This window comes from Rhizophagus irregularis, chromosome 31 (assembly GCF_026210795.1).
Source record: "Rhizophagus irregularis chromosome 31, complete sequence".
NCBI classification, from domain to species: Eukaryota; Fungi; Glomeromycota; class Glomeromycetes; order Glomerales; family Glomeraceae; genus Rhizophagus; species Rhizophagus irregularis.
The window spans coordinates 2,130,212-2,148,048 of NC_089459.1; the positions used below are offsets into that span (position 1 = coordinate 2,130,212).

General features: G+C 25.0%; 3 protein-coding genes across 3 annotated transcripts; 1 reads left to right on the forward strand and 2 right to left on the reverse strand.

The window, feature by feature from the left end:
* Positions 1-3,937: 3,937 nt before the first annotated feature.
* OCT59_022591 (uncharacterized protein) lies at positions 3,938-7,973 on the reverse strand (the record flags this gene model as incomplete). The annotated part of the gene is made up of 9 exons (XM_066144872.1): positions 3,938-4,226; positions 4,298-4,371; positions 4,444-4,493; positions 4,587-4,619; positions 4,698-4,873; positions 5,093-5,123; positions 5,189-6,841; positions 6,939-7,445; positions 7,520-7,973. 9 exons carry the CDS (start codon positions 7,971-7,973, stop codon positions 3,938-3,940), a joined length of 3,267 nt encoding a protein of 1,088 aa, XP_066006290.1.
* A 2,980-nt stretch (positions 7,974-10,953) lies between these two features.
* On the forward strand, positions 10,954-11,325 carry OCT59_022592 (uncharacterized protein; the record flags this gene model as incomplete). Its single annotated transcript, XM_066144873.1, has 1 exon — positions 10,954-11,325. The coding sequence occupies one exon, from the start codon at positions 10,954-10,956 to the stop codon at positions 11,323-11,325; it is 372 nt and encodes a 123-aa protein (XP_066006291.1).
* Positions 11,326-14,500: 3,175 nt separating this feature from the next.
* OCT59_022593 (uncharacterized protein) lies at positions 14,501-15,886 on the reverse strand (the record flags this gene model as incomplete). Its single annotated transcript, XM_025316117.2, has 1 exon — positions 14,501-15,886. The coding sequence occupies one exon, from the start codon at positions 15,884-15,886 to the stop codon at positions 15,026-15,028; it is 861 nt and encodes a 286-aa protein (XP_025181220.1). The 3' UTR covers positions 14,501-15,025.
* Positions 15,887-17,837: the final 1,951 nt, after the last annotated feature.

A 17,837-nucleotide genomic window follows, 5' to 3' on the forward strand; every position in this document is an offset into this window, starting at 1 on the left:
AATTAAATAAACCCCCCTAATTAGGTAAATTCGTAATTCGTGATTCGTGATTCGACATAATTTGAAGTGATTGATTTTAATCTATATCTCTCTCTTTTTTTGTAATTGTGTAGATTTCCTTTTTAAAAGACATTTTGAATAATTTTTTTTTTCTTTTTGGAGTACAAATAATAATATAAATATTTGTACTTCAAAAAAAAAATCGAATATTTTTATTATAATAATAATAATCTCTATAAATAAATCCAAAGATAATATTTAAGTAGTACTAAATATATAGTTGTGAAACAACAGATAAGTTTTTTCTGATTATGAATACCTATAATGAAATAGATGTTATTTAGATATACGATAATGTAATATGAATATTCCGAATATTCCGAATTTCTCAGAATGAATGGTCTGTTCATATCTGAGAACGATAATCCGGAATACAAAGTAAACAATCAATGTGTAAACAAAAACATTAAAAATTATTTTTTTTAAAAAGATCTAAATAAATGAAACTTAAAATGAATGATATCTAATATGGTCTTTTTTTGACTATCAAAAAGACCCTAAATTAAAAATATATTATTTTATTATGTTTATTTTTTTCCGAATAAGGAACCAACCATCGTTTACAGTCCATTCATTCTAAAAGAAAAAAAATCTTTTGTTTATTTTTTTTTTCACCCTTACATTTCCCTACATTCACTTACATTTTCCCTTAACATTTCTTACGTCTTTTTTAGGGAGAAAATAAACTTTATCTTGAAATTATTGAAAATTATTGGTCAATTTAAAATAGTAACCATTCCGATTGGTTGTACTACCTATTTTATTGTAATAATAAGGGGAAAAGGGGATTGGGGGAAGGGGAAATATTGAGTAATCATCCGAAAAAAAAAGAGGGCCGTAGAATTATGATTTAGTTTATGATAACAGATAATGTAATCATCTTTAATTACTTGTATTACCAGGAAAAAAAAATGCAAACCCAATTTTTTCCAATTTTTTTTTTAATTGTAATTATTAAAAAAAAAAGGTTGTAATTATTTTTTAAAAAAAGTTTGTAATTATTAAAAAAAAAAGTTTGTGTAATTATTAAAAAAAAAAAGATTGTAACTATTAAAAAAAAAAGATTGTAATTATTAAAAAAAAGGTTGTAATTATTAAAAAAAAAAGATTCATTATAATTAAAAAAAGGTTGTAATTATTAAAAAAAAAATTGTAATTATTAAAAAAAAAAAAAGATTCATTGTAATTATTAAAAAAAAAAGGTTGTAATTATTAAAAAAAAAATTGTAATTATAAAAAAAAAGGTTGTAATTATTAAAAAAAAAGATTGTAATTATTAAAAAAAAAAGGTTGTAAAAAGAAATTGTAATTATTAAAAAAATTATAATTATAAAATTGTAATTGTTAAAATTGCAATTAGAAATTGTAATTATTAAGAAATTGTAATTACTAAAAAAATTATAATCATTAAAAATTGTAATTATTAATTATTAAAGGAATTTCAATTATTAAAGAAATTATAAATTTATAATCATCAAAAAAAATTATAATCATTAAAAATTGTAATTATTAATTATTAAAAAAATTATAGCTATTAAAAAATTGTAAAATTGTAATCATTAAGAAATTGTAATTACTAAAAAAATTGTAATCATTAAAAATTGTAATTATTAATTATTAAAGGAATTTCAATTATTAAAGAAATTATAAATTTATAATCATCAAAAAAAATTATAATCATTAAAAATTGTAATTATTAATTATTAAAAAAATTATAATCATTAAAAAAATTATAGCTATTAAAAAATTGTAAAATTGTAATCATTAAGAAATTGTAATTACTAAAAAAATTGTAATCATTAAAAATTGTAATTATTAATCATTTATATTTACACAAAATATATAATAATGAATTAAAAAAATTGTAATTATTTAAAGAAATTGTAATTATTAAAGAAATTGTAATTATTAAAGAAATTGTAAATTATTTAAAAAAATTGTAATTATTAAAAAATTGTAATCAGAAATTGTAATCATTAATTATTAAAGAAATTGTAATTATAAAAAAATTATAATTAATAAAAAAATTGTAATTATTAAAGAAATTGTAATTATTATTATTATTTTTTTTTTCTGCAATGCATTTTATACATGCTGCCCAAATTATTTTGGGATGCCATAATTATAATTTGGGATGCCATAATTCATTCGGTTTATATATAATTTACTATGTAAAGTGCCAAAATAATTTGGGATGCCATAATTGAATTTGGGATTTTACTTATAATTACGGCAGTCCAAAATAATTTGGGTGGCATGTATAATACATTTGATAGTTTATTAAATAGAGACAAGACTCAGAGAATACAATTATGACAAAAACTAAATCTAAACTATCTAATATTATTAACTACCAAACCACTCGTCATGCATGAAAGCACCCCACGTGTGCACTGTCGAGTGAATTTTTGCTCAGAGGGTATGATTCATTTTGAAACGGATATTCTTGCTATAAATGCCTTTTCTTCGCAAGGCGGATCTTTCGTGCTCTTTTATCGTTCTGTTCGAATGGACGCTTTACTGCTAACAGTTCTCTTTGCCTCTTTTCGATTGGGCTGGTATACACTTTTGCCTTTCACAAATTAAAGGTTTTGCTTCGCATAAGAATGGTCGTCCTGAATTTTGGATCTTCCGTATTAAACTCCTTTTGGATATACTGCCTACCTTAACTACTTTTCAACAACGCAAACCTTATTTATACTCTTCAGATTGGCTTTGTCCACAATGCAACTCTGCTCCTGAAGATTTGAACCATCTTTGGACTTGTCCATATATTCTCCCTGATCTCAATCCATGCTTAACATATCGTTCTGAAGTGATTAAATTCAGAGATTCCTGCTTATCTGCATTTCTATCCCTGAAATCATTGGATGTTGCTTTCCAGACTGGATTCTCTGCTTTAGATCTATTGGAACTACAATACTCCTTCGTCATGCTGCCTCACTATGATTGCTACCTCGCGCATTTAACGACGTTCAAAACAATACTTTCTTTCCTCTCTGTTATATACAAGACTATTTCTCCTCTTCTTAACGATTTCCAGGTCGAACTTTATGGTGAAATTTGGTTATGTCAGAATGTTCTTTTCCATACTTGGGAAGAGTCACAGGGTATCTCGGCTGCTTCCAAATTACATGGCCTCTCCTTAAATTCTCCTACTATTATTACTTCTTCACAATTACACGATTCTTCTTTGGCGACAGTTTCTCAGGATTCCTGGATTTCTTGGATATCTTCTTCTATAATTCGGGGTGGATCATGGATCTCACACTTGGATTTTCTGCGCCGCTTAACAGTTCAACCTCTTAGGATTTCTTTTCGGTAATGGACTGGATTTTTGGATGTTGGATAGTTGACTCATACTGGCCTTCGGGTAAAGTTGGGGTATGCGATTCTGTAATAGTTTAGTTCTTCTTTGCTTTAATTTATTTTAGTCTAGATTTCTTTACTTGTATGAGTCGTGAAGCTACTCTTTTTATTTTTATTTGTTTATTTTCTTATTTTTGTAATACTGTTCGATCTTATTTTCAAAGTTAAAATATAAATAAAAGATAAAGTCAAAAGACTGTTTGCACAGGAAAAGGATAAAACTACCACCATTCGATTCGTCTCAGTGAGATGATTCTAACAAGCTATGATACATCTTTGTACGATTATTAGATGCCAAGTTATTTAATATATTCTTTATATAACTGTGATTATAAACGGTTCTTTTTAATATAAGATTTTTGAGGATAGGTGTGATAGTATTTATGATAGATTGTGACTATATAGGATAGATTTTAATAATAAGTGTTTTGAACATTCAACTGGTGTGACTATATAGTAGAATGTGACTATAACGGGAGTGACTATAGAGGGAGTTGACTGTATTATATTATGAATTAATTTTTTCAATTACACCATTATTATCTTCTTTGATTTTATCTTTATCAATATTTAAACTTTTAATCATATCATTTAATATTTTTTTCATTTGTTTTAATTCTTCTTTAATTTCATTTTTTGTTTTATTTTCCTTCGAATTTTCTTCTCTAATTTCATCATTAATTGCTACTAATTCTTTCAATTCTTTACTGATAAATGGAAAATAATCAAATTCAGTCTTATTATTATTAATTGCATTAATTAATTTACGAACTTCAGTAACAGGTATATCATAATAACTAAAATAAAATATAGTTAATAATAATATACAATAACTGGCAAATTTTAATATTAATAGATAAATACTTACATCCAATCTGGAAACCAATTTTTATTATATTTCTGAGAGGATAACATATAAAATAATTCAATTTCCACAATTATCTTTAAAAAAAAATAAAGTGTAATTAGTAAAAAATTTGCTAATATAATTAAAATAAAAAAAAAAGAAATTACCTTTGCTTTTTGAAGTAAAAATTCTTCTTCATTGTTATAATCATCAATCGCTAAATTGAGCAATCCAATAAATAAATTCATAAGATAAATTACTGTAAAAAATGTAAAGGTAATTAATAAGATTGACATTGTATGATTTTCACGATAAGTCCATGGTGATAAAGATCCAGAATCACCTATAATTATATCAAAAAGTTATTAAAATATTTTATTACAAAAGAAATTGGTTTGTAAATAAAAAAGTAAATTATTACCAGTAATAAGTTTATATACTGCTAAAAGTGAAGTAGGAAACCAATTAAACAAATTAGTATTAGAATCAGGAGGTTGTACTAATGTTATAGTGTTATTTGTAATTTCATTTGAATTAGCAAGATAATATTTAGTTGCAAGATTTCTTGGATCATTATCATCATTAACTTCTGTAGATCTTAAAATAATAAAAAATGCGTGAGAATATCCAAGTACAATAAAAAATAAGACTACCAAGAATGGAAAAACTTTTTTTGCAACACCAATTATTATAGCAAAATAAATCCCAAATGATTTAAATACTCTAAAAAATAATAAAAATTTGAAACTTAATAATATAAGAGATATTGCTATAAGCCAAAGGAGTTGACTTTTATTAATAAGCCAATATATAGACACTATAATGGGTAAAAGATAAGCTCCAACATCTATTAAATAAATTAAGTTAATTGTGTTTTAAATGCAGAGCAACTATTAAATAAATATTACTTACCAAATAAATTCCATAGATCATTAAAATATTCTTTTGTTTTCCATAAACATTGTTGAAATTCAAAATATAAATGAATGAACCCAAGTAAAATTGAAATTATGAAAAGCAACCCACGATAAAAATTAGAGATAAAATTATGATCTAATGTAGAAGCTAATGCATAAAAAATATAAAAAATTGTATAAAACATCCAAATCAAATAATAATAAATCCATCCAAAAGTTTTCCACTTATAATCTATAATTGCAGCAAAATTCCACCAATTATAAAAATGATTGCTATCTATATTACAAAAGAGAACAGATTTTTGTTTATATAAAAATTCATTCCAAATATTATTTGGGCCATTTTTGGTACTATGATTATTTTCGGTCTTGTGATCTTTTTCTTCTTTTGTATCTTGATTATTTTCAGTCTCATCATCATTATGTTTGATGCCACGACTACTTTTGGTGTGCTTATTTTCAGTCTTATGATTTTTATGATTTTGGTATACACAGATTTGAGGAAAAGGAACAATGAAACTGATTGTTTGGACTTCTTCCTGTATCCTTAAATTCTGAATTAAACTTTTAAAAAATGAAGATATAGACTTAAAATAATCATTGCCCAGACTTGGTTTTTTAATGCGGATACTTAAATGTGAATAAAGTGAAGTATTTGTTGACCTTTTAATGGCATTACAAGCAGGAGATAATAAAAAAGATGTGCGTGTGATAAATTTGATTAAGAAATCAGGACAATTACATAATTTAGGTAAATTTAAACTAACAAAAGGCAACGATGCCATGTAATTGTGATTATTTTTAATTGATTCGAAAGTTTGATCAAGAATATGTTGAACAATATCATCGTTTCTATCATTAATTGCTATATTTAATATTTCTGATCCAAATTTTGATAATGCTAGCGTATCATTTATAATACCTTTAAAATCATATCTAAAAGTATCAATTTGTTTGCGTGAAACAAAAAATCTTGAGCATGGTATTGAGGATTTCGAATCATTAAACTCATTAGCTAAAACTTTTTTAATAAACGGAATATAATCATTGATAAATTTAATATCGTTCTTATTATTTAAAGAATTTTCGAATTTTTCATTCCATTCATCATTATACCAATAGTATCGACAACTCAAGGTTGGTTTACCAAAATCGTTTAAGATTCTGATTCCACTCGTATCTATTTGAACCAAATACTGGTTATATAATAGATTTAATGAAAGTATATAAGAATTAGTTTTATATACTGAAGTAACGCCATTATGTTCGATTTTTATAATATGATTACTCTCAAGAACTACACGAGTTCCATCTTTAATTTCAATCTCACTTTTTGGTACATCCTTGATGACCTCTTTGATGATATCTTTAAGCATTTTTTGTATAAATATAAAGGTAGATAAAGTATAAAAACTAGTCTTGGTTTGTTGAACTAAATTTTCGTCTAACCCTGTGATATCTGTGATACAAACATTATTGTTACGAATAGAAACTTTTCTGTTTAATTGAGTTATCACATTTTTGTCATCAATAGATTCGTTAGTTTCGATTGTATCAAAAAGTTGATAAGGATCTATAAGTCTATATTTTTTATCAGACCCACTTTTGATAATTAATCCTTCAAAACCATTTTTCAAAGTTATGAATTCTATTGGAATATAAACTGCAAATAAGTTATAATTAGAATATATAAAAAATTCATCATATCAAAAATATACTGTAAGTATTGTAAAAGTAATACCAACCATCATCATGAAATTCTGAAATCAACACTCCACTTTCCATTGAAAATATGCAAACATAATTTGACATCGTTATCGCACACAATGTTTGACTTTTATTTATTACTGTAGTAGGAATCCCTAAAGCTATTTTGCAATTAAAAATGTATTGCCTATCTAAAGTCATTGTCAATAAATCAAATTGAAGTATTAACGATTTATTCTTTTGCTTAACAAATAGAAATAACTTTGTCCGGCATATATTACACTTTATATGAGTACATTTCTTTAAATTTTCAAGATCTTCTATATCATAAATTTGAGAATATTCCCGAGAAGCAGTATTATTTGGCTTATTTGTAAAACAATACTTGTAAATTTTGCAGTTATTGCGATTATTATAAACTTTCGCTTGAATTAAATCACCATTCGGAAGGAATCCAATAGAATTTTCATTAACATAATTAACATAATCATTCTTTAGCTTAAGAAATCGATCACTAGCACGATTATTATTTAAATCGATAATAACTACAATTACGATATAAATTATTAATTAAGCATAAAATCAAATTCCTATTGTTTGCGTCAAAATAAATACCTACAATGACTTCTATCATTTCCCTTCGTACGATAAAATAATACCAATATTTTTTTACATAGTATAAATGATTCTATTTTGTCGAGCTCTTTAAGTCGATCATGTTGAAAGTAAACATTGTCGGGTGGTTGTTCACCCTTTTCAACGTTGACGCGCCATCCAAGAATTGAATTATCATTTTTACTAAAAGTAACAACATAAGCATCGAGAGTTGGATCATATTCTTCATTGTCAGTATCATACATGTATTGAGAAACAAAAATATAATCAATTGATTTCCTATGTTTCATATGCTCTTTTGTATCATCGGTCGTTTTCACATATTTTTCTATTTCATCAATTGCTTTCATATGATCTTTTGCATCATCGTTCTCTATAAATTTTTCTGCTTTATCCTCTGCTTCTGGAGGAATTATAATTTCAATATCTTTCTTAGTTTCAAATTCTTCGTTATCCATATCACGTGAATAAATTTTTATTCAAAAAATTTATAAAATTATATTTTTTTTTTGGCGACCTTAAATAATAAAATTATAACTGTTAATGTATATGTATGTACGTGTGAAAATTTTTATTGTGGCTTATAAATTAGGAGTTGAAAGTATACCGATTTAGTCGTAAAGATCAAGAAAAAATAGATTGAGATTATCAGGAAAATGATATTTTTAGCTTCATTTCTATGGCACGCCGGACTGACGTAAAAGCTAAATCATTTGACGTTTAAGGTTAACTGCGAAATTCAAATGATTTGCTGTACCGACAAACTGTTTGACTTTATAGTTAAATTCTTTGCCAATACTGTCAAACAGTTTGGCGATATGAAAATAATTTTCCATATTTGGTTAAAATTCAAATGGTGCAATTTAAGTAATAATTTTCTTTTTAAAAGTCACGTGAAATCCTATTTCCTTTATAGGAAATTTGTTTATAGATTTGCAAATACTTTGGAATTAATGGCAAATGCTTTGGGAATTAATGACAAATGGTTTATATTTAACGCCAAATGCTTTGTACTCCAAAGTCAAATGATATGGTGTTAACGTCAAATGATTTAGCTTTTACGTTAAACATCTGTCCAGCCTGGCGTGCCATACATTTCATGCATTCCCCAGTATCACCGCGGAAGTAAATCACTGTGCGACTAAATCGATAACGACAGCAGAATAATTTCTAGCTAAATCATCAATTTTTTTTCATTACTTCTTGTCCTCACGTACGCTAGTTTCCACCAGTAAAATTTCGCAAAAAATACTATATAACTTGAAATGTCTATCACTTTATTCTGTCTCGTCAAAGGTAATACAACCGCGAATGCTTTCTCTGTTAAAATAAGTAGAGACGGAACCTATTAGAGAGCTCAAGGATGCTATTAAGGTGAAAAAGGCACCAGAGTTCGATAGTTTTCCTGCAGACAAGCTCAAGCTTTGGAAAGTAGAAATTTCTGACGATCACAAATTGTTAGCAACAAGAGAAATAGAAGACTACTGGTCTGAGAAATCTGCTAAGAGGCACATTCATGTCCTAGTCGAACCACCAGTAATAACCACCTCTTCAAGTCGTGAACAGGAATTGCTTGACGAACTCACCTCACTTCGCGCATTGCAAATTCATTTCAGTGTCGTCTTTGCATTTTATTATTTTTATGTTGATTTAAATTATTATCTCGGCCTCCCATACAGTATATCCAAATTGTTTTGTATGGTATTAAAGAAAGTCCTAAAGTATCGAATACATTTTTGGTTTTGCCATTAAACTTTTTGTGGCGCTTTTAAATTAAAATATTAAAGGTAACAAATCATTTTTATGCAAAGTGATCGATATGGTGATAAAAGAAAGTGCGCTATGCTCAAATAAATAGTTATCTGTGTTAAAATTAAATAAAAAAATAGGCTGATATTTGCAGCGCTGGCACCCAACCAATAAAGTATAAATAGAACCTAAATACTTTGTTGAAAGACAATTTATTATAGGAAATAGGAAAGATTATTATTGTAATTCATATAATAACCTTTAGTCCTTTAGTAAAATTTTAATAAAGATCGAATTAAAGCTAAATTTTTTTTAAAATAAACGATGTGGATAGGAACGGTTTTGCCTGGAGTTGTTATGGTTTCAATATTTCACGTTATAATTATTACATAACAGATAACGAAATCAAATGGTCACGCACCATCTACTCTTTATTCCTTGCAAAGGACATTTTTTTGCAGTAATCGATAATAAAAAAAGACACTCGAGATTGCCTTTTAGGAATTGAGAAATTAATGGTGCGTGATTCTCTTTGAATTAGATAATAAAACTTTATAAATTCAAGATTAACGATTCATTTACAAAAATGATGAAATAATTGACGTACTATGCAAGTAATAATACAGTATAGATAAATTAAGAAATTAAGTAATTATTATTTGATCATTGTTTCCGCGATCAGACAAATAGTACAAATCAGGATTTTGAGTTTTACACCTAACTGAAATGGATTACAATATATTATCCAATCATAATCGAGCAATAATATTGATTTTCTTTAATGAATTTCAGAACAATTTAAAAAATATTTATATTCTTATGAATTTGGAAGCATGAGATTTTGAATCCGATTGTTACGAATATTGTGAACTTAATCGTTTTAGACAAGAGAAATTAACAAATAAAGATACGATAAATCCTTATAAATATAATAATATTTTAACAGATTTGTATCTTAATAATATCTGTTAATTGTTTGTTAATAATAAACCAAAACTGGCAATGATTTATTTAATATCACGAAAATGGTTTGAATATTATTACGCGTGAAACTTCTTACGCCGAGAATATATATCTTGATTGTTAACTTAACTCAATTGGGAAATACTTTTTGTAATGTTCAATATACATTTGAGCCTTAATTCTTGTTATTATTGGTTTCTTGAAAAACTTAATAACCTAATAGGGATATCTTTAGCGATACAAAGAGTGACTGACATGGGTCAGTATTTCAGTATTTATCCAATAAAAATCTCATAAATTGGCTAATATGAAACGTCTAACAAAACATTATGAATGACCAAACAATAACGAAAACATTCGATCTAAACCATAGATATATTCTAATAATTAAACGAATAATTCCTCCTAAATCCTTTGTGATTTTATTGTTCATCGTTAATAATAACGGAATTTACGCGATCTGGTCGTTAAAATGACTGATGCGCTAAGATACTAATCATATTATCCTTATAATAATGCTAGCTCTAATTAACTCAATTGGGAAAATGTCTTTGTAATGTTATTATAGTTTCTCGAAAGATTAATGAGAAAATTTAAATAACGTATAAATATATATATAACAAAAATTTTATAAAAGATCGGGTAAGTAATTTGTTTTATAGCTAAAACAGCATAACTATCAACCATAATTAAACTTTTACCCTAGATCCAAATTCTGTGAGAAAAATGTGTTGTTTAAAGACTCTTTATGCTTTGTGTTCAAATTATTTTTCTCAAACAAACCGGGATTCAAACCAAAATATGACAACAGTAGTAAGATTCAATAATTTTACATTCACCATTCCAGTACCCACATCCTCCCAAGCATATACTCTTCTTTATCAATATAAAAAATCTAAAGAATTTAAAAATGATCCATCTTTTCTTTTATTTTATCTCGTACTGAAAAATTTGATCAATAATTCTAATGATCCGCAATTGACACAAGATATTGTCTATATTGCTAGCTACGCTTGGAGATCTGCAGAAGTTGACTTTAGAGAAGCTTATGAATTATTGATGGAGGATGATAATGTAAAAAATGCTTTAGAAAATTAAACAAATACGAAAGATTGTATTACTTTTGTTGGATTATTTGGTATATAATTTATGGGATTATTATTTCTTGAGTTAATGCTTATTTTTTTAAAGATACAATACCAACTTGATTAATTGTTATAATACGTTAATAATATATTATGTGATCGAAAATTCACTCAATTCCAGCAGGAATTGAAGTAATATAGTATTGTAAGATATTAAACTGTACTGTGCATAAAAAAACAAATAGAGAGCTATATTCGTAAAGAAAGATCAAAAAAAATATATATAATAAATTATCGTTCAGCCAATTAGAATCATGCGAATTTTCATAATTGATATTTTTTGTTTTAAAACTGTTTAATGATGTATTTGATGTGTTTTATATTGGCGAAGTTATTAAATTATCATTAGATGTTTTGAATTTATTTGTAAACTTTTACACTTACATAAATAATAATACATTGTTCAATAAATAATATAAAATAATAAGTATTTTTAGTAAAAACATGACTATTATGCAATTAGATACGTCTTTCTCTCTTTCTGCTTATTTAATTTGGATTTTATATTAATAGAACGTACTCACAGCCGATGATCTTTCTGAGTTAATTTTTAGCACGGTCATGTGATTGGTTTAATCTATTATGATGAGTATTTAAAAAAAATATTTTTTTAAAAAAAATCTTATGACCATTTAAATAAAATTAGGGTTTAAGGCTTGATGTGATTAAAATGCTTGAGCTGTACTATTTTAAAGAAATGTAAATTCTGATACATTTTATTGAAAGTTATTTTTATTATATATACATATATAACAAAAAATTTTTGCTAAAATAGTTTTTAATAAAATATCCAAAAAAGTGTTATCATTAAGAAATTAATTTACTTGTTTTACAAATCACATAATATTTAATATAGTTAATATTAAATATTATTTTTAATGTTTTTTATGTTATATATTATACTATTAATTTTGGTAAAAAAAATTTGAAAAAGTTTATTTTATTTTATCAGTTTCAACAACTTTTCTTTATAATAAAAAAGATGTTTAATAATGAAATTTATAAAAAAATTTCTTATATAATTATATGTCAATAAATAGTAACTAAAATGAAAATAAATTGTATAATTTCTTAGTTCTAATTATCTGTCAGTTAATTTTTTTTATTAATACCATTATAAATAGGTTAAAAATACTATCAATATATGAGCTTTTTGTAAAATAATTTTTACTTATTACATTTATATATATATTATTCAATATTAATTTGCTATTAATATTAATTAGTAATTACTATTAAATATTAATAAGTTATTATGATAATTTAAGAATTAAGATAATTAATTTAAAATATAGTTAATAATATTTCATAACATATTTATAAAAATTGATCAAATTTATTAATTTTGATATAAATTAAACTTGATAAATAATTTTTAGTATTTTTTTTTATATACAAATTTTTATTACAATAACAAGTTCTTGATATTTATTTACTTATTAATAATATTAAATTTAAGCTATTATTTGTAAAGGATCATTGCAATTTATTTTAATTTGATTTTTTTTAATTTGGATAAAAATAAAGATTTTCTATAATAAAATTCTATTTATAATAAGAGTAATCCATAAAAATTTGTGATTAAAGAATTTATTTAATTTTTTTTTTTATATTCTTTAATAATTTTAAAGAATATGACTTATTCAATCATTATTATATTTGACATCTTACACGTATAATTTTTCTTCTCATACACATAGTAAAATTTTATTAATTAAATTTCACATAACCAAACTTTTTCATTGTTTTGAAAATATACCAATTTTATTAATAGATTATATTTTTGGGTTGAAATAGTATATTTGAAATAAAAAAATATTAAATTAGAGTTACCAATGCGTAATATAAACTAAATAAAGGGGAATTGCATTTTATATGTAGTAGAGAAATCTTTTATTAAAATTTAAAAATGAACTAAATTTAAAAAATATAATTAATATTTTTAGTCTATTAGGATCATGCCGATCTTTTAAATAAGAGTGACCGATATTTTTACCTAATCAATATATTAAATTACGTGATATGAAAATTATCATTTGCCACTTTAATAATTTGTGAAGATCTTTTATAAATATGTATTTAGCAACGTATACAAATTATTGCACCCGAAACTTAATGAGGTCAATGAACCAAATAACCATTGTAGGTCTTCCCTTTTAGATAATACCCGATTCCCTGACCCTAATTATGGTCCTACGTAATAAAACCAAATAAATTCTTGTTTCAAATTGATTAAGGCAGGAGTGAATCACTTGGGTACCGAAAATTATGGAAACGGTTTACTAAATAAGAATTTCAGTTTAAAATAACACAAAGTTTATAATATACCATTTTTGGTTGGTCAATCGTCGGGATCAACTTTTCACGAATTTTTCTTCTCCAATAATAAGAAGTAACATAATTTTTGATTTCATGACAGTTTGAATCACAGCATGTATTCCGCACGGTTAATACAATGCATAACTATTGGGTTCATAATAAAGTAAAAATATTCGGACGTATTTTTACGCGCAGAAAATAGATTATTATAATATATAATCAATTACTAATCTTTTTTTGGTTTGTTAAAAAAGGGTTTTGTAATAATTTAGGTAATTATACGACGCGAATCATTAATTACAGTTAAAAATATTTATAAAACTGTAATTGATTTGTCATTTTTATTTGAATTATTAATTGTCCAATAAAGCTCATAAAAGTAGAGCATTAAGATAATTAGTTCAAGAATTCATCATTTTCAAAATTTTTACGATAATAACGATTAATAGCGACATCTTTTGAGGTATGTATCTAATTAAAATTCATTGTAATATTAATTTTGGTAATAAATTGGCAAACAAAGATGTTTTATTGTAGTAATTATAAAAGATCAAATTAATGACATAATGCTTATACCTTGCAGATTTATTCATATGTGAAAAGAAAACGAATTTTATTTTGTTGGCCTATTATGTAATCATTACATACAAGTGTTTCAAAAATAGACAAGGAAACAGCAAATGCCAAATGCACCAATACAGTAATACTGTATATTAATCAAATCCAAATTACGAATTGTATTACTTTCATTATATTACTTGGGCATTATCAAAGTATAAAGAACAAAATTCTATTGAAATTACACTTATTTTACATATTCTTTTTTCTTTTCTTTTCTTTTCTTTTATTGAATCCCATCTTCATGAATTCGTATACTAATATTTTCATAAAAGGTTACTCCTACAACTAAAAAAATGAAAATCCATATCAGGTTTAGTGGCTTCATTATTAATGGATCAATAATAAGACAAGAAAGGACAAGTCCAGACCCCGCAAAAAATTATTAACGAATTAGGTTGTTTGCTCCCATACACATTTTTTTTTCCAATTTTTACAATGGGAAACTTCTTTTGTTTGGGGTTTTTTTTTTAAGAAAAAAAAAATTTTTTTTTTAAATTTTATTGTATTATTTTAAAATGGAATACATAATGATATTAAAAATTATAGTGATAAATGAATTATTTGATTATTTACATATTTACTTTTTTAAAATTCACCGGGAATTTTAAGAAAAAGTCTATTTTTATAAATGTCTTTTTTTCAATAAAGAAAATTGTCTATAAAAAAAATAAAAATAAAATAATAATAATGAAAAATAATAATTATAATGTTTTTTAACTTCTTGCGCCAAGATTAAATCTTCTTGAAGATACCAAAGGCATCATAAATAATTTTTTCTTTTCGTGTATAACTTCTATTTGTAAAATTGGTTCTTGAATTTGTGATACTTGAGGTTCTTGACTGAAAGAAGTTCGTTGTATTTGTTTTTGTTTTATAGTTGTATTTGAAATGGTAGAATTTTTGATTGATTGTTGTTGTTTCTTGATGGTAGGTTTATAATTTATCATGGATTTAAAAATTCTATGAACGGCAGCATCATTTGGATAAAAGAAACTTGGAGGACATTCAAATGATAAAGGAGTTACCCAACGTTCTCCACCTCTTGATTTTGAATCATTGACAGGAGGTATATCAATAATTGAATAAATGAACTTGAAAGGAACCTTTAAATAACCTGTACGATAAACATATTGAATCTTTTGATGATTCCCTTCGCGTGATTTCACGGAAAATCCAACCGATTTTTGTATTAAATTTGCATCTTTTTGAGTTATCGCTTGTGTGGTGTCATGTAAAGCCACTTTATAAATCTTTGGACTTTTTAACATCGGTGAATGATAATATTTTAATTGGATGTCTTCTTCTTTTGGTTGAAAAACAAAATTTCCATTAGTTTCGTCCACGTGATGAAATTCCATTTTAACATTTGAACGCAATTTATGTTCTTGTCCAAAAGTTAAATTTAAACCAACGTTTTCTTCTTTAAATTTATCAGCCAAGCAGACGTTTGATAATCTTCTAAATTTTTTACAAACATTACTAAGTGATAATAATGTTGGAATATCTGCTTCCGAGAAAATCATGAGCAAAATTTCGTCAGGGAAAGTTTGTAATGATGAAGGAGTAAAAGGCATTGTTATTTCTATTTGTGAAAGAATTTGTTGATAAAAAAAAATTGTCTTTTTTTTTTTAATATAATACTTTTAATTGGATCGAGGTTTAATCTATCAAGATAAGTGTATTTTGTAATTATATTAGGATATTTTACTATTTAATTAAGAAAATTGTATTTTTATTTTTTATTTTGTATTTTTGGGGGATTGTCTCGTAATTCCTGTGTATTTATTTAAAATTTATAATATTAAGGTATATAGAGTGCTGTTATTGTAATAATACAGTACAGAAATAGGATGGAAATGGTCACTTCGTTGTTTAATTCCCGAATTTTTTCAATGATGTTCTAGATTGAGTACAATGCTTGTAATAATACCAGTTTTGGCGCCTTTTTAATGAATCGTTGTTTTTTTTCGGGTTGAACAAATCTACCTATTATGTGTATTAAACGTGACTCTGTCCCTATTTGACCAAAATAATAACTCCGTGTTTTATTTTTATCAGCCAATCAAATTGATTCATTTTCACTTTACATGTTCATCCTTCTCGTATAAAAGTTTAAACCGTCAATTTAATTTAAATTTGTTTCAGCATTTAATTAATGTTGAGTAAAAAAAAGAAAGATCGATTCAATTATAACTAGTTTCCTCAAAAATTAAACATTTGCAAGTAAAGAATTTCAATGTAAAAATAGAAGCAAACGTTCGTTATTTATTAGTATTGTTTATTGTTGTTTATTGTTTTGGACATATTAAGTTAGCGAATTAGTCGAGTAAGAATTCATTACTTTAACTGGATATGATCGACTTTTGTAATATATAGCATAATATTACATCAATATTTTCAAAAATGCTTTTGTGATAAATGCTATTTTTAAACATTTTTTTGTAGGGTTTGAATTCGACATTTTTTTTTTTTTTTTTGTTAACTATTTTAAATTAAATTTTAGGTATGTGCATATTTTAAATATACTAGTATATGCAGTAAATCTAATATCATAAAAATATCATAATAACAAAGGATGGGTGAAAAGATTTTATCTCTTATTACAAGAAGACTCGAATTTTAAATAAAAACCTTTTAATTACTTTGTTCTAATGTAATGGATGTAATTATCCTTTGAAAAATCTTTTTTTTTTTTACACAGTCTTACACGTGTGTAACAATTTAACTTTTTTTTCCCCTAATTGTCAAACCTTCACTTTAAAAGGCAATTAGAATAGCGGCTCGATGATAATGATATAATGAAATTTTTTAACCATTCTTGTATTAAACCATTCTTGTATTGATTACCAAATAAAGGTGTGATTATCACCTTGTTCGTGGCTTACTTCGTCATTTTGCACATACAACACAAACAATACAATACGCCATTCGTTTTTCCAAAGAACTTTCAGATAACCGTATTTAATCTTCTATTTAGCTGTGGCTCAAAAGAATTCGGTCCAAGATCCGCGAAATTACCATTTTCATGGTACCTAATAAAAAAAATATATGACAATTTTGGAATCGTTTTGCCACAATACCATTTAAGAAAAAAGAAAAATTTTTCTTTTTCGGGTTTTAACATGCACAATTAAATCATAATTTGAAATTTTGTGTGAAAGATACAGTATTATTTGGAATTTTTTAATTTATCTATTTTTGAGACCAGCCTTTTGAATTTTTAATCTTTTTCTTTTTTTTTCGACAGTTCTCAATTTTGAACATTATTTTACTTAAATCAAATTTAATATTTAAGCATTGATTATTATTGTATGAGTGAATTAGGTATAAATTATTATATTCTATTTTGACTTTTTTATTTTTTCTTGGATTGCAAAAAAGGACTTAAAAATAATGTTTTTTTTTTAACTTGGGATCGGTAAAGACATATTTAAAAAGACTAATTTATTTTCCAATTAATAGATTAGCAACCTTTGTTAATTTGCCACAGTCAGTAGTGGCGTAATTATTTTCTTTATAATTTTA